Source organism: Poecilia reticulata, chromosome 10 (genome assembly GCF_904066995.2).
Source record: "Poecilia reticulata chromosome 10, P_reticulata-male-v2, whole genome shotgun sequence".
Classification (NCBI taxonomy): domain Eukaryota; kingdom Metazoa; phylum Chordata; class Actinopteri; order Cyprinodontiformes; family Poeciliidae; genus Poecilia; species Poecilia reticulata.
This window is the reverse complement of record NC_088839.1, coordinates 22,059,145-22,081,711: the sequence shown is the minus strand read 5'-3', so window position 1 is coordinate 22,081,711 and position 22,567 is coordinate 22,059,145. Positions and strand designations below refer to the sequence as shown.

The 22,567-nt window shown below is 40.4% G+C and overlaps 3 protein-coding genes across 6 annotated transcripts; 1 reads left to right on the top strand and 2 right to left on the bottom strand.

Moving 5' to 3' along the window:
• The first annotated feature begins 42 nt into the window (after nt 1-42).
• On the top strand, nt 43-5,671 carry cops6 (COP9 signalosome subunit 6). 2 transcript variants are annotated; one of them, XM_081611677.1, is made up of 10 exons: nt 43-234; nt 1,544-1,665; nt 1,854-1,985; nt 2,467-2,555; nt 2,659-2,721; nt 2,816-2,863; nt 2,966-3,080; nt 3,277-3,369; nt 3,565-3,665; nt 5,304-5,671. In XM_081611677.1, the coding sequence occupies exons 1-10, from the start codon at nt 188-190 to the stop codon at nt 5,442-5,444; spliced, it is 951 nt and encodes a 316-aa protein (XP_081467803.1). In that variant the 5' UTR covers nt 43-187; the 3' UTR covers nt 5,445-5,671. The 2 variants fall into 2 exon arrangements, with proteins under 2 accessions (XP_081467803.1, XP_008418748.1); XM_008420526.3 differs by having other exon boundaries at nt 48-230; nt 1,540-1,665.
• A 474-nt stretch (nt 5,672-6,145) lies between these two features.
• On the bottom strand, nt 6,146-9,712 carry and4 (actinodin4). 2 transcript variants are annotated; one of them, XM_008420525.3, is made up of 5 exons: nt 9,200-9,712; nt 8,859-8,920; nt 8,734-8,778; nt 8,483-8,646; nt 6,146-7,126 (listed from the first exon to the last, which is right to left on the bottom strand). In XM_008420525.3, the coding sequence occupies exons 2-5, from the start codon at nt 8,911-8,913 to the stop codon at nt 6,353-6,355; spliced, it is 1,038 nt and encodes a 345-aa protein (XP_008418747.1). In that variant the 5' UTR covers nt 8,914-8,920; nt 9,200-9,712; the 3' UTR covers nt 6,146-6,352. The 2 variants fall into 2 exon arrangements, with proteins under 2 accessions (XP_008418747.1, XP_008418746.1); XM_008420524.2 differs by having other exon boundaries at nt 8,859-9,712.
• A 528-nt stretch (nt 9,713-10,240) lies between these two features.
• Nucleotides 10,241-22,468, bottom strand: mcm7 (minichromosome maintenance complex component 7). Of its 2 annotated transcripts, none has more exons than XM_008420523.3 (15): nt 22,285-22,468; nt 18,826-18,905; nt 17,612-17,776; nt 17,399-17,523; nt 17,133-17,313; nt 16,924-17,061; nt 16,410-16,559; nt 16,210-16,324; nt 16,006-16,137; nt 15,793-15,876; nt 14,591-14,802; nt 14,246-14,511; nt 13,994-14,162; nt 12,295-12,404; nt 10,241-10,792 (listed from the first exon to the last, which is right to left on the bottom strand). In XM_008420523.3, exons 1-15 carry the CDS (start codon nt 22,313-22,315, stop codon nt 10,576-10,578), a joined length of 2,175 nt encoding a protein of 724 aa, XP_008418745.2. In that variant the 5' UTR covers nt 22,316-22,468; the 3' UTR covers nt 10,241-10,575. The 2 variants fall into 2 exon arrangements, with proteins under 2 accessions (XP_008418745.2, XP_017162671.2); XM_017307182.2 differs by lacking the exon at nt 22,285-22,468 and adding an exon at nt 19,446-19,471.
• Between the last annotated feature and the right edge of the window lie 99 nt (nt 22,469-22,567).

Below are 22,567 nucleotides of genomic sequence, written 5' to 3'. Positions count from 1 at the left end.
ATAGACTATTTGACAAGATAGTTGGAGAACTGATATCAGTATAAGGCATTTAATAGCACTGGAAAACACGCGTTACTTTGTCCATTCACTTGCGAGAACACGCTAGCAAACGTAAACAGGAAAACGAGCGTCTTTGAAATGATCTTCCCCTGACGGCGTTGCTTTTGTCGACACAACACCGGACAAGATGGCGACCAGCAATGGTGGAGGAATGGAAGTGGATGGAACAGGCAAGTAATTATAATTTAACCCACCACATAAACCTCGCACCAACATGAATGACCATGGAGGTTGCATCACGTGTTGTATATTTTGGTTGTAAGTGATCGTAACTGGAGATTTTGTCGTGTTTTAAGGTTGCTGACACAACCAGGATAACGTTCACATCTCTGTCTTCTGTTATTTTTCACTTTGAATGTTAAACGGCCACTTCTCATTCACTCTGTTCCCGAGTCTGAATTTATTGCGTGAATCTTAATCTTTCCACACCGACAATATTTTAATGAATCTTTGTTTTATTTGCCTATTTCAGTAAGCAAACAAAAATGTCACTTGAAGATTACAGCGCACCGATAGTATTTAATCTGAGTAATGTTAACCATACATTTGGTATTACATACCTTTTGAACAGTTTGAAAATACATTTCCCCCTGGTTCGGTGTTATTCACTTAATTTCTCATGCACTACCTAATGTCAGCATATATTTAGTGTATTTTTGATGGAGCATGTCTTTAGCAGGTCTTTGTGTGTGTTTTAAATTACACAATCCAGCCTGATGATGTCACTTTTTATTATTACTGTGACATGCAAATCCCTTGGAATAACTGTTTAGAGGTAGACATAAAAATCCTGAAAAGCACAGACTCTAAAATTCTTATAAATGTTGAAACTAAGATTACAAATAATAAAAATAATCCAATGATAAAATATAAGTCAATTAAGTTGACTTACATTTTAGTGGGTTAAGCAATTGTTTTGGGCAACTGCAATAAGCATTTATTAATGAACAAAAAAATCACAAAAAAAATTTAAATGTTATAAAATGTGGTAAAACTAGAGGTATAATTAAGGTAAGATAGAATTAAGTTTAAAAAAAACAACAGCCAAAACACACTGAATAATTGCCAGACACTTAAAGTTGAGGTTGATCTGGATAAAGTAGTAGAAGCAATTCAGATGGCTTTTATGTAAGTCTGCTAATTAGTGGGTTAAACAATTATAAACTAAATTTGACTGTGCTTAGTTATCACTAAGACCAGACTGGAATAAATGCAAACAAATTAAAATCTCTATGTAATTATATTTAGTTTGACTAGTCTGATTACACATGAATCTGTGTATGAAAAGCACCTAAAACGCATGGTTTGGGCTTATTGGATAACCTGAATTCTTGACGCATCACTGGCACTGCCTCCTCTGCCGATCTCTTTTCATTCTTGTTTGTAACCATTATTAAGATTTGCTTAGTCTAGATTTTTGTGTGTTTTAGTCAATTTCCTGCTAAAGCCCACCTTGTGTGTTTCTTCATATATCTGCAGCCAGCCCCAGTGTTATGGCCTCAGGGGTCACTGGGAGTGTTTCTGTGGCCTTACACCCTTTGGTTATCCTCAACATATCAGACCACTGGATACGCATCCGGTCCCAGGAGGGCCGACCAATGCAGGGTATGTGTGATTTAGCTTCAGTTCTTTATATTTTAGCATATGGTTATGCATTTATAAAGACGGTACCATGTTAAGAGTTTTTTTGGCATATGTTGACAAGCATTGACATTTAAAAGAACAACAGAAGTTTGTTTATAGCGGCATTAATTTAGATACACAGTTGTTAATTGTCTGCTCTGTCTTCTCAGTGATTGGCGCTCTGATCGGGAAACAGGAGGGTAGAAACATTGAGGTGATGAACTCCTTTGAACTAATGTCTCACACCATAGATGAGAAAGTGCACATCGACAAGGAGTATTACTACACAAAGGAGGAACAATGTAAGAATCAATGATTTCATTGTCAATGCCAAAGAGAACAGTTTGACAAATTTAGAATAGCATAAGACAATTTCAAGGAGCATAAATTCAACATTTGTGAACATGTTGAATTTTAACATTTTCACAAGTTAAAATTGGAATCTTATTGGAGCATTATTTCTAGTCATTTTTCCAACTTTGGTAACCTGCTAAGAAGAGACAAAAGTATTTGTAAAACTTGCCTTAAACCAAGTAGCTTCATGAGTTGGAAAGAACTGAAAGGCATGAAAACTGGTTATAATAGTTTCTGAAAATGTATGTCTTCACAAAACAGAGAAATAAATAAGGATCTGAGATATCGTGACCATAATCCTCTACTTCATATTTCTTCATATTTCAACAGATTTAATGTTTGGTTGTGCCCGTCACAAAGCCCTGTAGAACATTTGTTTGTGCAGCAAACAAAAATTATAAAATATGACACCAGTTTTATGTCCCTCAGTTAAACAGGTCTTCAAGGAAATGGAGTTCCTGGGTTGGTACACCACAGGTGGTCCTCCAGACCAGTCAGACATTCACATCCACAAACAGGTTTGTGAACACAAAAGCCAGTAGCAGCAGCTTAAGGCTAAAATCAGTGATCAAAATGATGAAACATGAACCTTATTTATTTCCTGTTTTCCTTTTGCACTAGGTGTGTGAGATCATCGAGAGCCCCCTCTTCCTCAAACTTAACCCGATGACCAAACACACTGACGTAAGTCTACCTCCATTTCCAGTTCAAGGCTGAAGTAGCTGTAGGTGGATTTCATTTTGATCCCGCTGCTTCCGTTTCATTTTTTTTCCTTCAGCTTCCTGTTAGCGTTTATGAATCTGTGATAGACATCATCAGTGGCGAGGTAAGACTTCCGACCCAGCTCAGTCGAAATGCATTTTTCCTACCATATTAACTTAATTTCCTGTTTATTTATGGGGGGTTTTTTGTTGTTGTTTTTAACCAGGCCACCATGTTGTTTGCTGAGCTGACATACACTTTAGCCACAGAGGAAGCAGAGAGGATTGGTGTTGACCACGTGGCTCGAATGACAGCCACTGGAACCGGGGAAAATTCGACTGGTAAGTAAGCTTATCGCCATAAATCACTTAATTGCCGCTTGATCATTTTTTTGTGCCTGTAGCACAGATTACATGAGAATATACAATCCCTTCTCATTCAGATCAATTTAATGGCGCATATTGTCATTTAAATGAATTCTATAGTTGAGTAACTGGATGCTTTGACACTTATTTGTCCCTCTGTTTTCTGCGTTAGTGGCTGAACACCTTATTGCCCAGCACAGCGCGATAAAGATGCTCCACAGCCGAGTAAAGATCATTCTAGAGTACGTCAAAGCCGTCGAAGCAGGTAAGCAATCATATTTATGAGGCACAGAAGGGGAAAGAATATTAAGAAATATATATACAAATCACCTGTCACCAAATATTTCCTCTCCTTTTTTTTTTCTTTTCAAAAACACCTCCTTAATTTTAAGTTGCACTTGGACTACATCCTTAAGCGCTATCCCACTGGATTCATCGTTCTTCTGTGTTTGTGTGACAGGAGAGGTGCCGTTCAACCACGAGATCCTGCGAGAAGCGAACGCTCTTTGCCACAGACTGCCAGTCCTCAGCACCACAAAATTCAAAACTGACTTCTATGATGTATGTAATCCCCATAACTGAGGATTCTTCTTTTTTTCTTTTTTTTTTTTTAACAAGCATTTGGGTTCACTTATTCAACTATCTATGTCATGGAGTAACACAGGCAAAATTCTTAGCGTGAACACTTCAATCAGCTGATACTTCATCTGCACCAGAAGCAGGAAAACACGAGTTCTAGAGGTTCGAGAGCAATTTTTTTCCTTAACACTGCCTGATTATATTAAAAGACCAACAGTTTTATAGAGCTGAGTCAGAAATGGGGTTTATGGATTCAGAGGAAAATGATGAGCAGTAAGTGGCGCGTCAACCTATTAAAACTCCATGACTGTGAAGAAAATTGGAGACAGGCTGTGTTATTGTGACGCCAACTTTTTTTATTTTTCATTCAACCAATCAAAACACAAACTCCAGAGTTTTAAACTTGGCACAAAAATGATTCGTTCCTCCGGTCCAGTGGCAAAGTGGTTCTGGCTCGGCGCTGGGTCTGGCTAAGTGGAAAAGGTCAATTACTTCTTTACACAAAAATATATTGTCTGTACAGTATCAGTGTGTGCAAGATTCTTATTGCAAGGACTGTTTGGAGTCCAAATGTTATCAACTAATAATTTATATGCTGATGTAATATTTAGTTGGACAGTCTCATGCGTGCAGCTGCTTAACACTGGACATAAATGGCTTTACCCGATATGCTAAAGGTCAAAGAATGTCAGGATCCCGAGGTTAGAATGAGAGGAAATAAGAAAATTGGCAAATATCGCAATTTGCAGTGGCATAATCTAATGTTAATGCCACTGCAAGATTTTCTGATATTGTGCAACTCAAAACAAAATCTGACCCCTGTCCTAGAGGAACGAATAGACACATAGTTGCTGAAAATATATCTTCTGACTAAAAGCAATTTTTTTGCATGGTTGTTCAGACTGCTAATTAAATGCGACTGCAGTCAGACTTCTGAAAGCCCGTATGCGCAGAAGAAGAAAGTTGTGTCACACAGCGGCGCTCTGTTTACAGAAATAAGTCGACATTATTGGCAGAAGATTATAACCAGGCAAAGGAAGTTAACAAAAAGAAAGCAAAACTAATTGAAATGGCGTTTTGTGGAGAATTTCCTGTAACTTTTGTAGAGAAGTTACAGAAGGTGCTTTGTTAAACCAGCAGTGGTCTGCTGGTGATGTGATGCGCTTCAGTGGCAGAGCTCTTTTATAAGCTCATAATCCTAGTATTAAGCCATTGTTTATGTCTGTATTTAACCCATCTGATTACTTCTGGTGCAGAATTGTGATGCATGTCTCACTTCAGTGTTGGATAAAGAGCCTCACGACCCTTCTGACTACAAACTCTTTGAATACTATCGAATGCAGATCTAACATAAAACATAAAGACGTGGTCAGACCAGATTTTTTTTTTTGTTATTTGGGTGAAAAGGTCAGAATCAGATTGCCGTGAAAAAGTTGGATTTGAGTCGGATTTGGTTGCCTTTGTGTTTTACTGAAAATTCACGGCTTAACAGAATAACATGATAAGGCTTTTGAGATGGTGGCAACAGTTTAAGTGTTGTTCAACGAAAGAAGTTCAGCAAGTTCAGAGATGAACACTTTTCGCTGTTTCTCACTTTTCTCATTTCCTGTTTCCCTGCAGCAATGTAACGACGTGGGGCTCATGGCCTACTTAGGCACCATCACCAAGACCTGCAACAGTATGAACCAGTTCATCAACAAGTTCAACGTCCTGTACGACAGGCAGGGCATCGGCCGGAGGATGAGAGGACTCTTCTTTTGAGCTGACAGGGAGGCAAACACTCTTTTCTGTTCTCTCTTTTTGTTTGTGTTCCGATCAGTTAATAAATTAAAATAAAAAAAGATTTTACACCTTCAATCTATCCAAAACCACTCAGATCAGTTTAAAACCTCTCTACAGCAGTGAGATCGCTGAACATGGACGTTATTTTACCCGGTTCGTTTTATTGTTTCACGTTTCTGTATGTAATAAAATGTTGTTTTTTTTCATGGTGCTTTGTGTCTTCTTCCAGAAGGTAATTCTTTTTTTTTTAACAGGGCTTTTACTATAGTAATTATAAAGACCCCAGAAACGTATAGGTCAGCAGTTTTAAACAAGCTCGTGAAAGTTTTGTAATGTGAAGCTGTGGGTTTATTATCAGGAGCTTTGAGGGTTTTACAATCAACTCGTTTTTTTTGAAGTTGCGTTCCTGCTGCGTGACTGCCTGCAGAGGGTTGAAGGAGGCAGGTAAACGTGGCAGCACAGGAAGCCACTTATAGCCGTAGAGACTAACGTGGATAACCTGAGTCAGCATTTGTTTGGGTATTAAATGCACAGCAGAAGCCGACATAATGACCCCCTGCTTGTGTGTTAAGCATTTACAAGGTTTGTTTTTTAGCCGCCATGTGGCTCTGGGAGGAGTGAATCTTGTTCTTGCATCATTTTGCACCTTTTTAAGAGGCGAAATTCAACTCGACAACTGATGAAAACCAAATTTCTCTTATTTTATTGCCTCTTTACTAAAACACTGGCTGACAACAGCATTTTTTTTTTTTTACATTGTGACAGTGATGATAAATACAATAAGATCTCTTTATAATCATATCAACACATTTCTTTGACACCAGATGAATGTTTCAAAGTCCGTGGAAACGAGACTTTTTTTTTTTCTCAGGCAGTGAGAGGACTGCTCACTTGTCAGCAGGCTCGTCAGCGGCATCATCTGACTGGGGGTACTGGAAGCGGACCGGGTCGTACAGTTCATCCCTGGGGTCATAAGAGTGGAAGTAGGGGTACGGGTGGAAACTGAGTTTCTTCTCTTTGAGCGGAGGAGGCGCTGGCTCCTCTACAGCCTCCTCTTCTTCCTCCTCGGGTGGAGGTGGGGGCGGGGGGCCCACGAGCTTCCCCTTGATAGGTCTTGGAGGGTTGTCAATCAGGCAGTCGGGGTCCCAGTAGGGGTCGCAGTCGTACTCCATACCCTTGAAGACGCGGATGGGGGCCGGAGGAGGAGACTTCTTGACCAAAACCGGAGGAGGCGGAGGCAGCTTCTTGTGATGAGGTTGCTTAGGAACCACCAGCGGGGGCGGCGGGGCTTTCTGCGGGGTACAGTGGGGGTGGTACCGAGGGTCGCAGAGCACCGGAACAGCGCCGGTGGGCAAGTAGACGATGTGCGGCTTGCAGAGGGGGTCCTTGTTGTTGCACAGGAAAAGCACATCTGCCTGGGAAATGGCTGGAGCGGCAGGAAGAGGAGGCGGACCCTCCGTAGGATTGATGGGCTTCGGGACTCCTTTCATCGGAGGTGGTGGTGGAGGAGCGGCGTATTTGCACCTCTTGTCTGTGACTGGGTCGCACATGATCATTGGCACGCCCAGTTTGCTCTGGAAGTAGGAGGCGTTGGGGCCGTAGGCGTGCTCCAGGTACCTCATCTGCTGGTAGAGCATCCGCAGCTTGTCGATCTCGTAGAGCTGAGAGGAGAAAGGGCAGATCAGTGTGGTTGTCACAACCTACTTGTGGATATTCTGTTAATATAAAAAAAAATTTAATTTTGCAATTGTGTTTCCATTAGATAAGAAACTCAATTAAAATCATATGTGAATAGGTTTGTTCACGCAATAAGACATTAAAACCACTTTCTATCAACTTCTTCATCTAGTAACATCCAGTTGTTGATCACGTGACTCGTGTGACCCAAAAAAAGTGTTTCCATTGGTAGCGTTGCAAAATACACCTTTTTTTTTAAACAGTCGAAAAACTACCTCATCATAGTGCAATAACACTTTCATTTTTTTAAATTGCCGTGTTTTCTATTAAGAAAATTTATTTTAGTAATTTCAATATGTACAATTTTAAAGTCAGTGGAACTGTCGCTAATCTCACACTTTAGGTAGGCTTGTCAAACTCATTTTCACTTTAAGACATATCAAAATTATGAATATTCTCATAGGGCCAGTTGTACTAGGCTGTGTTGATAAAACCCATTAACAAATTGTTAAAATATTAATAAATAGCTGCCTTTGCATTCAATAGGTACTGCTTAAGATAAATTAATTTCGAACTTACTTGATAATACATTAAAATACTTTAATGTATTATCACATTAAAGTAATTTGACAGTATATGAGTAAAAACAGCTTTGATTTGATTAAAACACCATTTAAGAACAGTTATCTTGAAGGTTCTGTTTATGTGGCCCTCTAGAGTCCGGAGGTCCACATAAAAAGCTATGGCGGTCCGGAGTTGGCCCTCGAGCCTTGAGTTTGAAACATAGAAGGAGCTGTCTGTGTGTGTGAATCTCCAAACAAAATTCTCAGACCAGATACATTTTTATTTTAGCACTTTGACACTTGACATCAAGGTGAGAGGACTTTTTGTGATTTTCACACCATAATGTAACTTTTAATTATTTATGTGTTCCTTTAAACAACGGATGTAGAATTAAACACTTACAGCAGTAAGTGTTTAAAAGTTCAATAGTTATAATAGTTCTATGTGCTTGCTAGCACAACTGCTAGCCAAAAATCACTGATGGGGCTGGTTGTCAGTCACGTTTGAAAAACAAATGGCAGCTACTCAACACGTAATGAAAGAAAGAAAAAAATTCTCTAGCTGAAAAAAAAAGTGAGCAAATAAAATAATAGAAAATTTGCTTGGAAATATTCTGTTCCATTGTAAACAACTTGACTCTGGTTTTGACAAGCATTCTGTCAGCTTATATGAGATGTTGCTTGGCGTTTTTTTTTTTTTTCCACTAAATGAAACATTCTAAATTGAAAGCAAGTGAAAAGTGGTTTGATGTTGACATTATTATGGTAGACTGTTACCCCCTCGGTGTGCCCGATGCTGCTGTAGTATCTGTAGTACGCCTGGAAGTCCGGGTTTCCTCGGTACCACCTGGGGTCCGCCGCGTTGCGCTTCGGTCTGGAGTGAGACAGGAACTCGTTGGCTTTCTCCGAGTGGATGCTCACGTCACTCAAAGGCACCATCTCTGTTAGAAAAACCCCAAACACACTATATATATAAAAAAAAAAACATATCAAAGATTAAAATGCTTTAAGGGATTTGGGGTCCGTACCTTCCTGTTTGATGGCACTGAGCAAAGATTTGGCCTCCAACAGGCCTGCGAAAGGAAATACGTTTATTGATTATTGAATAGTGGTTTCCAAAAATAGCTGCAAAGTGAAAGAAATCGACACCGACCTGAGAGAAAGAAGAGACCGCATAGCGGTCCCAGCAAGCAGGATAAAGAAATCATGTTGAATCTGCAGCCCACAAAACAAACAAAAAAAGAAATGGTAGAAAAATGTACAATTTATTTATACAATAACCAACTTACAGGTCCTCGTCGTATTGGATTGGCTTAAAAATGTTTTCTATTCCAAAAAATGCTAAGAAACTAGCACATATTAGTATTTGTATTTAACATATTTTAAAAACAACAACAAAAAAACATCTCCTAATCTTTAAAGTACAGCTTAAACACAATTAACTGAATGACGTAGCTGCAAATGTTTCATGATGCAAATAAATGTTCCACTTACCAGGCCAAGGAGGCTGTCTTCACTGGTCCAACAGGACCGGTGGGCTAAATATCAAACCCCTCTGTCCTCCTTTCAGTAACTTTATCCTCTGTCCAATTGGATTTTCCCAAACTTTCAGACCAAAATCTTGTCTCCTCCTCTTCAAAAAAAAAATGTTTAAAGTGAAGCCCCTTCAGCACCAATTAGGAATATAAAGCCTCTGGACCAAGGCCATAAACAACAAGACTTCAAATGGAAACACCCCATTAGGTCTGGAAGGAAATCATCACCTGCTGGGACCAACTACAAGCATGGAGAGAAAAAAAATGCCTCAGCAGGAAAAAAAAAAAAAATCTGTAAACGGAACCATAGATCACAACCATTAAGGTATATTTATAAAGATGTTTTCCAGGTTTTTGAAACATAGTTATGTCCTCCAAGTGGTTATTTCAGTTGTAAGAACACCTGCTTCCCCAGCAGCTCCACATCTGAGGACATCTATTGAAACGGCTGCATTTTCACACTTTTGGCCTCAGCATGTTCACCATTAAATTTAAAGTGCTTAGAATTGTGCAGCATTCTTTCACAGAGATGTCATTCCATATAAACCTGATTCGTTTATCAGCTGCCGTTTTTCTAACATGGAAAAGTCACATAACCCATGCAGAAATCTGGTGACCTCAATTACTGCAATGAATACCCCCCCCAAGTACACAGGCGTCTTGAAAGAGTGTTTTTAGCTAGACTTGAATGTTCATTTGGATTTCGGGTAAAAGGCCGATACAAAGTAAGCGAATTCTTGTGAAGTGGAAGAAAATGATAAATGGTTTCACAAAAGTTTTCAAATAACTTGAAGTCTGGCATGAACTCTGATACTCTTTAAGAGTCAGTTTCTTTTTCCTTTAGTAAAAAGGAAAAAAAAAAAAAAAAGTTGAAGAGGTTGTTAACAAGTACTAGTTCCATTTTTGCAAATTAGTTTTCCTGCCTGGATTAACTGAACATAAGCAGGTATTAATATTTTACTTTCCATGTGCATAAAGAAGTCAAAGTGAACACGAGGAAGAATATTGAAGCATTTATTATAACTCTCCTCAAATACACGGCACAACATTAATTTTATTTGCATTACAATGTATAAAATATACAGAAATTCTCAATGTGAACTAGATGCTTCTGTCAACTGCAGATACAACACTATACTACGTTCTGACATACATATTTACAAGCAGTTTAATAGATTTAATAGGTTTCTGGGACATTAGCAAAGGGGCCATCAAGAGCACAAATTCTTTCAAAACAGACGGGCATAAGCAAAAGTCCACGTTCTGCCTGACTTGTGTTACAAAATGCAGGAAGAAGGAAGAGAGAGCGGGTCGGAGCCTGTGGAAGGCGGCGGTTCAGACGAAGGTGATCCTGGTGCGGGCCTGGTTGATCTGCCACACGTTCAGCTCCTCGTACTCCTCCAGCGCCTCCTGGAACTGAGCGGGAGTGAAGCCGCGAGAGACGCAGCGCTGCTCCGCTTCGGCCATGCGGACCACGCCGCCCCGGCCCGCAGCGCCCTCTGTGGTGAGCTCGCGCACCAGCGAGAAGATGATGTCTGCAGGTCGCTGGGTCCTACAGAGGGAGACGGTTCAGATGTCAGAAGGTGTTGAAAACTCATTTTAAACCGGGATATAATGTGAAAAACAATCCGAAAGCCATTAAAGCTCCAAATAGTTGAACTTTAGTGTTTTTCCACTTCAAATTGTCACTTCTTTTTTTTCCCTTTTCCTCAAAACAAATTTTTAGATATTCCCTCAGCAAGTAGAAACATTTACCTATAAAACCCCAGCTATAGAAGTAAATGCTTTATTCTGGTTTTTCACAAACATTTCATGAAACATCGCAATGATGAAGTCGGCTTCTGATTCATCCACCTTCCAGTTCATAACTTTTCTAGAATCTCAACTTATTCAGGTCTGAATCATAATACAAACATGCTTTACAAATCAAGAAAAGGTTTTCAAAGAACATTGAGAGATAGTTATTCTGCTCATTCAACACAAAAAGCACTAAAACAATTTTGAGCAGGTGTGCATTTAAACTCAAGCTTTAAAAGCGCCAAATCAGGTTAATTGTCCTTCTATTAACTTCCTAATATGTTAGAAAAAAAAAAAAAACCTGCTTTGCAAAGGACAAAGAGTCTTTCAGGATAGGAGACGGTAAACGGGAAGTTTTGACGCTCTGAGGATTTGAAGCGAATCGCCGCATCGCAGGCGATATGCACGAGTAGCAGAATGGAAAACATCCAGCTGTTACTGAAGAGAAACAAAAACAATACCTCTGCAAACGAACTGGGACATTCTAATTTTACTACTACTACATTTTCCCCTCGAGTAACTGGTCTGGAAACGTTTGGATGAAAAACAAATCTGACCGCACGCATGCAGACGGCCACATCAACTTCATGTCATTTAAATTTTTTAAATCACATTCAAGTGTGTAGATGTTCAAATTTAAAAGAAAAAAAGTTTATCAAAGTTTAGCACACGTTATTGGTGAAATATGGAGAAGCTTCCATTTCCACATGAATGACATTTGAACGTTAAAATGTATTTTTTGGATGAAAATTTCTAAATTAGATCAAAAATTTGACAGATTAAAAATATATTAGTCGCAGCACTACAAATGTTACTACAGCACTTCATTTTGAAATATGCAAAAACAGATTTTGTCCTAAATAAATGTTCCAATTTCTTTATCCAGTCTTGAGGAATTGTAAAAAATAAAAGGATAATTTTTGTCTTTTCTGGTCTACGCAGGAAACCAGAGCTTCACTGAAAGTTTCCTAATTTGGCCCAACTTTAAAAAGAGTAAAGTTTCCTGTTTTCAAAGAATTCAAACCCTGGCGGCGATGCAAACATGGAAAAAAAAAAAAAAAAAAAAGTGTGAACACGTTGCTTGAAAAGCCCGTCTCTCCATGAAGAGCCATAAAAACCCAGAGAGGTTTTACAGCTTCCACCAGCACAAGCAGCTACTGTGATCAAAACACAAGCAGCCCATAAAAGAGGATTCTGGGTCAGCATACGTCCCGCCACCTGCACCTCAGTAATGCCCCAACATGACGCAACACCAACCTGGCGCTGCCGGATTTGTCAGCTTGTAGAGAATCCTTTGACATCTCCATCAGCCTCATCGCCTCGTTGACGTCCTCCTTCTCCACAGCGTCCATCATCCGAAGCCGGGCCTGAAGAGCGGGGAAGTGCAGGCGAGTTAGAAAAATACATAAACAAACAAAACCCTTCAAAAATGCTAACGTGGGTCCAGGTCCGTGTGGGCTGCGCTATGCCGGCACTGTCAGACCGAGACAAGTGCAATGCCCTCTGGAAAGGCCGGCAATTGCCCAAGTCTCCGCCTCTCAAAACCAGCTAGTCTCTCCACAGGTGGGGAACAAAATCCAAAACAGACAAAGCGATATAAACGTCTGTAGACTCCATGTGGAGGGCGATGACGGCTGTCCAGGCCATGGTCAGTTTTGCATGGGTTTGCACAGCTGCTCTGATTGAACACAGGCTGACTGCCCACCCTGCAAAGCTGACCAGAACCAGGCTGGGAAACGAGCTGCTGAAGGAACAAAACATCAGCACCAGTCACCAAAACTTACTAAATCGAGCCGATGTGTGGCGGCAGTCTGCCCCCTAGTGGCCATCTGCAAGCAGCACATTGCCCACCTGTTCACCTGAAGTGCTGGTTTTGCAGTAGGAGGATGAATGCTACCTGCACAAACAGCACTTTTGACAACCAGAGGCAGACCGAAGCAAGACCAGGTGAAAATTTATGTGCAAACGTTACAGTGAAATGAACCGCGATTCTTTACCTTTCCTAAAACACGTCCAGATTTTGATTACACGTTTGATTGCAAAACATTAAACCTGGTATGGTTTTATTGTCACAATCTTCCATAAATGATCAAAAACAAACAAAGTTATCTTTTGTTTTAGCAGAGTGTTAAAAGTTTAGTTCTAAACAACATTTTGGCACCTGGATGAATGTTTTGTTTTTGTTCTCTTTGAGGTCTATATGTTTTTAAAGGTTGTAAAAAAAGAAAAAGTTGCTTCAAGTTTGAAATTGGAGGCAATTTTGAATACAAAAGAAAGGAATTACAAGATTATCCAACTAATGCTTTAAAACGTATATCCCAAACTTATCTAATGTGTAATCTAAAGCACGTATTGATTCTGTCTATACTTTGGACTCATTTTTCCTTCAACCTTGCGTTTGAGATTTACTGCAAACTGGCTCTATTTAAATATTTAGTTTGCTTTTTTCCCCCCTCAGGTAAACCATCAGTAACTCAAAATCTAAAATGTGTTAAATAGAAAAGGTTTTAAATCAAGCAACTTCAAGATAAAAGTTTTAATAAAAACCACATTTTTTTTAAAAATGTGAGAAAATCTCCCTATAAAAAAAAAAAAAAAAAAAGAGGGGGAAATATTGAAACTCAAAGACTTTCTTACCCCACTCATGTTTTAAATTGACAGAATCAAATCCTATTGAGGCGACTTTAGGAGTTCTCAGAAACTCGAAGCACGTCATGTCTGACTAAAACCCTCTGAAGAGTTGGTCCGGCGTGGGAAAGAAGTGCTCACACTGCAGTAGACCAGGTAATCATCACTACCTGCACTGTAAGCACTTTATCACACACCGGGCTGTCGATGAGCACAAATCCCTCCAGACTGAACATTTAGCAAACAACAGATGTGAGAACCGACTTTCTGATGCAACGCGAGTGTTGGACGGCGCAGAAGGTTTTTAATGACCGACGGTAATCCTCACCAGCGCAGTGGACAGGCGCAGGATGGAGAGGAGGGTACGGGCCGAGGTGAAGGTGGTGTCTTTGCTGACCCGAGCCTCTTTTCTCATTTCTACGTAAGCGGCGGTGATGTAATCCGCCAGCACCTCCGGCACGACTGGCTGGCGCTTCTTACACAGAGCGATGTAGCGCCTGAGGGGAATAATGATCACTTTTAACTCTTTACTAATGCCTGGATCGGATGGGGATCTTGTCCGCGCTCTCGTTTTGCTCACCTCATGAGTTTCATGTCGATGGGGGTGAAGTGGGTCGGCGGCTGGCGGGAGTGCTGGTGGACGTATGTGATGTGCTGCGCCAGCCGCAGGTCGGCGTCGGCGTCCGGCTTGTCCTGGATGAGCCACAGCAGATCGAAACGCGACAGCAGCGCCGCCGGCAGCTGAATGTTCTGCTCGATGCTCTTCCGCGGGTTGTAGCGGCCGTAGGCGGGGTTAGCGGCGGCCAGGATGGAGCAGCGGGCGTTCAGGGAGGTCATGATGCCGGCCTGGAGAGAAGAGCAGCTGCTAGAAGCGAGGCCGGCTTCAACTTGCGATTGGGTGGAGTTTGGCGGGAGTCGGTAGTACCTTGGCGATGGAGATGGTCTGCTGCTCCATGACCTCGTGGATGGCCGTGCGGTCGGCGTCGGCCATCTTGTCAAACTCGTCAATGCAGCAGATGCCCAGGTCAGCGAGCACCAAGGCGCCGCCCTCCAGAGTCATTTCACCAGTCAGAGGGTCCTTCATGACGGCGGCGGTCAAACCGACACCAGACGACCCCCGACCCGTCGTATACTGACCTGAAAACCAGAAGGAGCAGCAACGATTTAGCAAACAGAGCTGGAACTAAGTCTGGGCTGAATTAGCCAAATGAAACTTTAAACTACTTAAAAACCATGTAGAGCTGCAACTAAAGATCATTTTAGTAATCAGTTTGCAGATTTAACTAGTTCAACCTATTTTTTTTTATACAATATTAGAAATATATGAAAAGATGCAAACAATTCAATTTATTTTCTAAGTAAGAAAATAAACATTTTATTTCCCAAAATGCAGTATTCTTGATCTTTTGTCGCATCTGCAGCTAAAAAACACTTTTCAACATGTGAAAAACTCAACCATTTCTGCTCGACTTAAATACAGAGTGGGGTGTATTTATTTATTTTTTTTTACTTAAAAGTTTAGAAAGAGTTTTGTTTGCTTTTTTACATAACTTGAACCAGGTGAGGTTAAAACTGCCACTTGAGCTCTGGGTAAAAAACATTTACAGACAAAAGTTATTTTTTTCATATTAAATGCAAAATGGATACATTTCCGTACAGTTTTGGTTCAATTTCTGCTCCGACTGTATTCTTCTTTAAGCAAATGACCTTTTGAGTTAACGGTTAATCAATTACTAAATAATCGATTCATCATGATTAATCGTTTCAGTCCTAGAAAGTTGCTTAGTAAAGTAAATCAAGACTGCCCCTCTCTGGATCATACTTTCTAAATATCCAACCAAGCTAAAAAAATAAATAAATAAATAAATAAATAAAAAATAATAATAATAATAAAGAAAAATGAAAAATAGCAGGCAAATGTTATACCATCCATTTTAATTTTGTGTGACTACCGTCATAAATTCACTCAAGGTTTTACCACGAGTCTTGGTCTGGCTGCTCATTAGTGGTAGAAGATTAGCATGAACAGGCTCTCCGCCACATGGAAAGTTAATATTTCACCATGTAAGCCTTAATAGAGAGAAAATTCCTCAGTAGATAAAATATTAAACAGGAGATGAGACTTACTTCTAGGAGCCAATCGGTCGATGTAGGACAGCAGCTGGGACTTGGCGACTCCTGGATCGCCCATCAGGCAGATATTTATGTTGCCTTCAGGGGAAATGAGTCAAACACAACAACAACGGTGCCATTATTGCGACTTTTTATGGGGATGACTGAAGCGCAAAATTATATTAGATTCAAACAACATTCCTTTTGAGTGGGCTGATTTCTGCTCACCTCTGATTTTCATGCCTTTTGGAGCTTGTTCCACTCCTCCGACCAGCAGGAGGAGCAGAGCCTTCTTCACGTCTTCGTGCCCGTAGATCTCCGGCGCAATCGAGCCGGCGAGTTTCTCATAGAATTCCTCCTCTGAAACCCACAGCAGGTGCTTTAGTTACAGGGAGAGGGAGCAAATGATGCACCCGGTGACCAGATCCCAACCTGTGATGCTGCGAAGCTCCTCGTCGGTCAGCTCCTCGTTGCCGAGCTCGTCGTCTTCCGTTTTGTTCATGAGCGTGATGCTGTGAGCTTCAAGGTAGGTTTCTGACAGAAGTCCCTACGGCGGCCATGTTGGGACATATTTAATAAAAATGCATCTGCATGAAGACAAACTGAAGTGATTTTTTCCCCATTGGTGTCACCTGCACAGCCTGGCTGTATCCTGTACGCAGGAGAGGGAGGAAGATCCCTGTGATGGCCACATGGTCTCCAGGCTGAGCGAGACGCGTGTTTTCACCGCGGGCGTACACCGTCATGCTTCTGGGGATATTACCAACAGGAACCTGGTCACTCTGAGGGACATCAAACAGCACAAAATCACTTGCTGGCGACGCTGTGACACATCCAATTATGGACCAACCTCCTCTTTCGGAGGTCCGAGATTTTACTCAAGATGTTTTATTTAAAGACCAAATCCGGTTCTGGAAGAATTCAGTTTCCTCTGACAACTCCACCATAGCAGCAGTAATGGTAGAAATTGAAGCAACAGTTTGGATAATCTACTTAATCAACTGCTGTTGATTAAGTATAAGTTTGTTCTGCACTTGTAATGTATAAAATACACAACCTATAAATAAAGGGGTCAATAGGGCTGCCGTTTTTTTATTTTATTTTACTTTTTTAACCAAATCTAATCAACCTTCTGAAATTCCTTACATGCTCCTGGATACGCAGCTCCTGGAATTTGATGAATTTGGAGCCTCTGGTCTGCAGGTAAAGCCGACCTCCAGACTTGTTGGTGACGCACTCTTGGCTGGGACACATGATGAGGGGCATGAAGGAGGGAGACTGGATCTGATGAACACAAAGACGTCGTTACAGGGGCAGTTTTGTGATGACGTCGCTGCTAGATTTTCAAATCTTACCGGTTGGTAAGTTTCAGCACCACACTGGTCACACGTGTACGTCGCCACAGCCATCATTGGCTTCACCTCAGTGGCCCGGGTCACGATGCCTCGAACCGCGACCAGGTGGCCAATGCTGTCAGCCCGAATATCACGCACCACCTTGGGCTTAGACGTGCTGGGAGCTTTAAAGTACAGCTCACTGTAGAAAAGAAGATCACAGATCATGAGGAAGAGCTCCAAATAAGCTCCAAATATAAAATAAATCCTAATGTGGTCCTACTTACAATCTCCTCATGAGCTCAGGTGGGTACTGGTTACGGGGGTCTCTGGTGTCAGCAGGGTCCCGACCTCTTTGTTCCATTATCAACCTGTGCTCAATATACACATCCAGAGAGTCTTTGGCCACCACCTACATACACGCAGGAAAAACTAAATTAACAACATCCGCCTAATAAACAATTTATTTATAAAGCGTATTTTCTTTAAAAACGGCATACATCTCGTTCTTTGTATTCTGGCAGCAGCTCGTGGACGGCGTCGGCAAACAAAGCCGTGTAGCGCTTGGCGTTCTCGCAGACGCTCTCCACCAGCTCAGGGTCCTCCTCTGCCACATCGTCCAGCTCAATAAAGAGAGACACCTGCTCCCGGTGGGCCAAAGCCACCTGAGCAGACAAGCAATTAGATGAGTCGACAAACACAGTTACACCCACTTTTTAAACCCTCATCACCGCCTCCGACAGAACCAGACTTCCTCAGTCAAAATCTAAGCAGCAGATCCACTCAAACATGCAGTTTCTGTCTTGCAAAAAAGTTGTTAAATGTCGTTCTTATAAAAATGGATAAAAAAAACCCGATGAATTAAAAGTAACCCAATGTTAACATACAATTGCAAGAAAATTCCAACTTCACAACCTAAAGGGAGCTCCATTCAACCTCCCCTGCATTCATGCTACACCGAGATTGTGATGTAAACAAAACAAAAAAGGGAGTTACTATTTACATCACACTAGACTTTAAACTGTGAAATAGTTCAGGAAAATCTTACGTCGACGAACTTGTCACAATAAGTGACAAATAACAAAAATGGCAAAACACAACTGATGCAAGTTGTTTTTTTTTTTAAATCTTGATCATATAATTAAAAATTCAAAAGAACAGATGAGGGATTCTTAATTTACTCTGGGACTCCAAACTACAACCTCATTTGATCGTTCATGTAGTATTAAATTAAAAATATAAAAATAAAAATTGCTCAAAACCAGCGGGTTGAAAGCAAACCATTACTAAAATGTCTAACAGCGCTGAAAAAATAAAAAGGAATTTGCTCATTCGAGTGTTTTATTAGACTTGAGTGAGTTTTTCATTAAAAATTGTTTTCCTGAAATCGCCAAAGAACTTTATCTTAGGCAATTTACAGTTTTCCACATGGTCTGACCTGGCGATTAAAACATAGTATGATTTTCCCAATAGAACAATGCATTTTTTCAGAGGATCTTTTGGTTTGCGTTTCACCTTATATATATTTTATTATGGGTTATTTCATCTAAAATATTGGAAGACTTTGGTTTAGGAACTGAAGAAAAAGAAAACTAATGGAAAACAAAAATCTCTTGGCACAAAAAACAAAGTCTTGGAACAAAGTCCAGTACCATTTATCATGAGAAATTGATAAAAAATTAGGTCTACATTCTGTATACAACACTATACTCACCAGCTGTGCTCCATATTTAAACACCTTCTTCCCATTGTCATCCTCTGTGTAAAACTCCTGCAGGAACCTTTTGCACTTCTCTGTAAAACATCACACACACACAAGCTTTAATTTACTTTAAAAAAAAAATCCACATCCTGCAAAAAAATATTTATTTAACTGACTGCTATTTAAAGACACAGAAAAATTCAGATGCTTTGAGTTGAAAACAGGCGAAATACTTGATTCCCAACAACAGCAGAGGGCCTACATGCTGGGAGCTAATTTGTTGTCCTGCGCCGACCCCCCCTTTTGTTGAGTAACATGGCATCCTGTAATCTCGATGAGTCACTATTGCTACAGTACGGCATAAACTGCCGCTGGGGCTCAGTATGAAGCATATTTCACCTGGATGAATCTCCTACCATAGTTTTCAGAGTGAAATAAACTGGCGCTGCGCAGCAAATCGCTCCAGGGCGAGTAGGTAAATACAACAACAAGCGCGCTCAGTTCGGTGTCCCTTTTTCTTTAGGAAATATCCTTTCACTTCTCAAAAGAGCCACAACTAAAAACAATATTCATTTCCGCTTCGGGAGGAACCAAACTCCTATTAGAATAGCACTTAAATATACTCCACTTACTTTGACGCCGCGGGAGAAAATTCGCAGCGCTGCTGGTTAATTTCCATGTTCGAAGATGTTATTGTAAACAAAGCAGCACATGGCTTTTGTGCCCCGTCACTGGGGTATCCCTCCGCGATTCCTCCGCACATAAAAACAGTCCCGGTTGTTGTTTTCAGACCCCGGCCAGCCATCTTCTAATGTTAGCCGAGGTTAGCTGCGGGTTGCACCCAGAAGCAGAACCGCGCCGCTGTTACAAAGCACCGCAGCAAACAGCGAGGAGGCGCTGATTTAATATTTAACGCCGGAGCTTTCTGACCGTTGGCTTAAAGTTTAACTCGCTGCAGTTAGATGTTGCCGCTTAATTCAGACGACTCGTGTACTCTTCGGTTTAGGCACCAACGAATCTCTAGGCTATTCATTTAAGTCGAAGCTTAAATTGAATTACTAAGAAGGTAGTTTACGTTGCTGAAGTCAGCGTCCGAATCCGCACTTTAACAAAGGGATTTTCCCACTATTTTTGGGTTGCGTGATCAGTTGTAGTTCAAAACCTAAACTAAAAGATTCTAGACTGGCTCAGTTGTGAATCCTGTTGTTAAATTCAACAAAAAGAAACTTGCATGTCTACCAACCATTGTGAAAGAGTTTTAATTGTAGAAAACTTGCCACACACCTTATGATATTTGAAAAAAATTGGTACAACTTGCCTTTTTTGTTGTCACATTATGTAGGTTTTACAAATTACAAAACAGTTGTTTTTAATACGTTCAATCCGTTCAGAATAATTTCTCCAGACATGACTCGCCTAAATTTTGAAGCTGGACCCTATTTAACAAAGCAAGTCAATTTAAAAATACATTTTTTTGTTGTTGTTTTATTTCACAAAGCAAAGATTTAAAAAAATTTTTTTTAATGTGTATTGCAATATTTGGTCTATGTTGGATTTGCCTCAGATGTGCAACATTCAATAAGAGTCCAGTCTAATAAGGTAACTTAAATGTAAAGTTAAAAAAATAAACAATTTAGTTCAAAATTAGGTTCTTGATTTTGTCATATAAATTCACAGTTTGACATACAAAAAACATCTTTAAGAAATCGGTAAGTAACGTGGAATAAAGGTGGACCAAAATAACACTTTCTATGGCTAAAGTCATAAATAAACCAAGATGATCAGGAGAGCACCTTCAAGGGCAATTATCATTAGAAAAGCTCAAGTTAGCAGCATCTTTTGTCCATTTGTGTTTTCAAAGAGCCATTTCAGGTGAGTCACTTTGTGCTGGTCATTTCACAATTCTGTACTTTTACAATTTTGGTTATGAAAAGGAGGAGACTTTCATAGGATATCAATTCATGTGCATTTTGGGCAGATTTTGTAGTTTACTTGATAGATGGTGAGTATAAATACCTTTTTATAATCCTCATGACCCAATGTAAAGGGTTATGAGAATTAAATGAGCCATTATCCAACATCCCAGTGATTTTTGATTTGATCAATCTTATATTTCATAATGGTCAGCTGGCAAAAAGGAGACCACTACCATAATATAACCATTTTCTTCAACTACATTTAGAGACCGGAACATTTTAAATGCTCAACTTCTGAGAGAAATAAACCAGTACTTAAGTAAATGGATATCTGTACCCCATTTATTCATACATAACTAGTAAGCTGACCAATGTCATGCTGATAACGCTTAGTCATCGTTTTCATCATCTATGAAGAAACTGCAGGTTCTATAGAAAGGTTCAGAGCAGGATTGATCATTGTTAGCTTTTGAGATGTCAAACTTGACCTGACCATAGTTCAAACTACGTGAAAACTGTGAAATAGCCCTTTAAAGTTGTGCAAAACCGGAAGATTCGAATCGGACGCCAACTTCAGTCTTTTTTTTTTTTTTTTTTGAGGTTTAGCAAAAAAGGTTGTGCGTTTTCACACACACAAATGGAATTAAAATATAAAGAGCAAAACAAAAAAAACCCACAATATTTCCGAATCTAAAAACCACCATGTTTTTATGTTGAAAAGAAAGTCGACGTTAAACTCAGCAGCTGATTCAAACCAAGCCGTCAGCAAACGCAGCGCTAAATACAAAATGGCTCATTTACCATCAGTGCAAGAGCTAGCTCAATGGTTAGCCAAGCAGGCAAAACATTCCGTTATCAATGTTTGTTCAGGGAAACGTACTGTGGGCTCCTAAAAAACCCCGAAAATCGTGTTTAGTGGCACTTATAAATCATAAGCCTGTTGAGTCGCATATTTAAATCCTTCCTAATAAGCCATTTGTAAAGTTAATAAGTCAACGCGTGTATTTGATTCACAAACGTTGCACCAACACTTTTATTCAAGTGCCCTTACACAGAATTTGTGTTTTCAAACGAAACCATGAAAGAATTCCCCAAGTAAGATGGCAACCTTCCCACGAACACTGACTATTGTAGGACTAAATTCCGTTGAAAACGTAGTTATGGTCGGACATGTGGCTGCTCAGTGGCGCCTGCTCCTTTGTTTAAGGATCCATCCGGGTCACCGAGCAGTCACAAGCTCACAGACAATGCTTACTGCTTACTTACAAAAGCGCTGGAGAAAAAAAAGCTCTGAAAAGTTTATGAAACTTAAAAACGCCGTTCTCTTACTGCGCCTGTTATAAAACCAGATTCATACACATTTATACAAACCAACAGTATTTGATGAGAACTCTGCTGTAAACGTTATTTCAAAGTTATGTTTACACCTCGAACTAATTTAAACAATACCTTTCCATTTCACGCAGTCATACATTTATTTTACATTTTTGAGCATCTTTTAAGGAGTCAAGTCATTACGGGCCAACTTGTTGCTGTAAGATCTACAAGTATTTACCTTTCTCAGCCTCATAATCCTTACGAGCCATGTCTTGTAGCGTTGAGCGTCAAGTAGAATGAGACTCCAATACCCTTCAGTTGTTACCGAGTAAAAGTGCAGTTTAATGTGTTAATTTGACTGCTTTTCTAACACAACAGCCCTGAATTCATTCACATGCAGCCAGCACTTCTCCCCGGTCGCTGTGCAAGAACTGGCGCCACTCTGACATCCACAGCAGCCAATCGCGTCGCGTCTTTCGGCGGTAGGAGGCGGGCTTTAGCAATGGCGCGAAAGTTGCAGG

Excerpts from the sequence above, each read along its gene's own strand:
- and4 (XM_008420524.2), bottom strand. The coding sequence starts at position 8,913 with ATGATTTCTTTATCCTGCTTGCTGGGACCGCTATGCGGTCTCTTCTTT. Across the intron at positions 8,779-8,858 it reads CGGTCTCTTCTTTCTCTCAG|GCCTGTTGGAGGCCAAATCT; the intron begins GTCGGTGTCGAT and ends TTCCTTTCGCAG. Across the intron at positions 8,647-8,733 it reads CAGTGCCATCAAACAGGAAG|AGATGGTGCCTTTGAGTGAC; the intron begins GTACGGACCCCA and ends TTTTTCTAACAG.
- cops6 (XM_081611677.1), top strand. The coding sequence starts at position 188 with ATGGCGACCAGCAATGGTGGAGGAATGGAAGTGGATGGAACAGGCAA. Across the intron at positions 1,666-1,853 it reads GGAGGGCCGACCAATGCAGG|TGATTGGCGCTCTGATCGGG; the intron begins GTATGTGTGATT and ends CTGTCTTCTCAG. Across the intron at positions 1,986-2,466 it reads CTACACAAAGGAGGAACAAT|TTAAACAGGTCTTCAAGGAA; the intron begins GTAAGAATCAAT and ends TATGTCCCTCAG.
- mcm7 (XM_008420523.3), bottom strand. The coding sequence starts at position 22,315 with ATGGCTCGTAAGGATTATGAGGCTGAGAAAG. Across the intron at positions 14,512-14,590 it reads AGACCATCTCCATCGCCAAG|GCCGGCATCATGACCTCCCT; the intron begins GTACTACCGACT and ends TCTTCTCTCCAG. Across the intron at positions 14,163-14,245 it reads ATCGACATGAAACTCATGAG|GCGCTACATCGCTCTGTGTA; the intron begins GTGAGCAAAACG and ends TATTCCCCTCAG.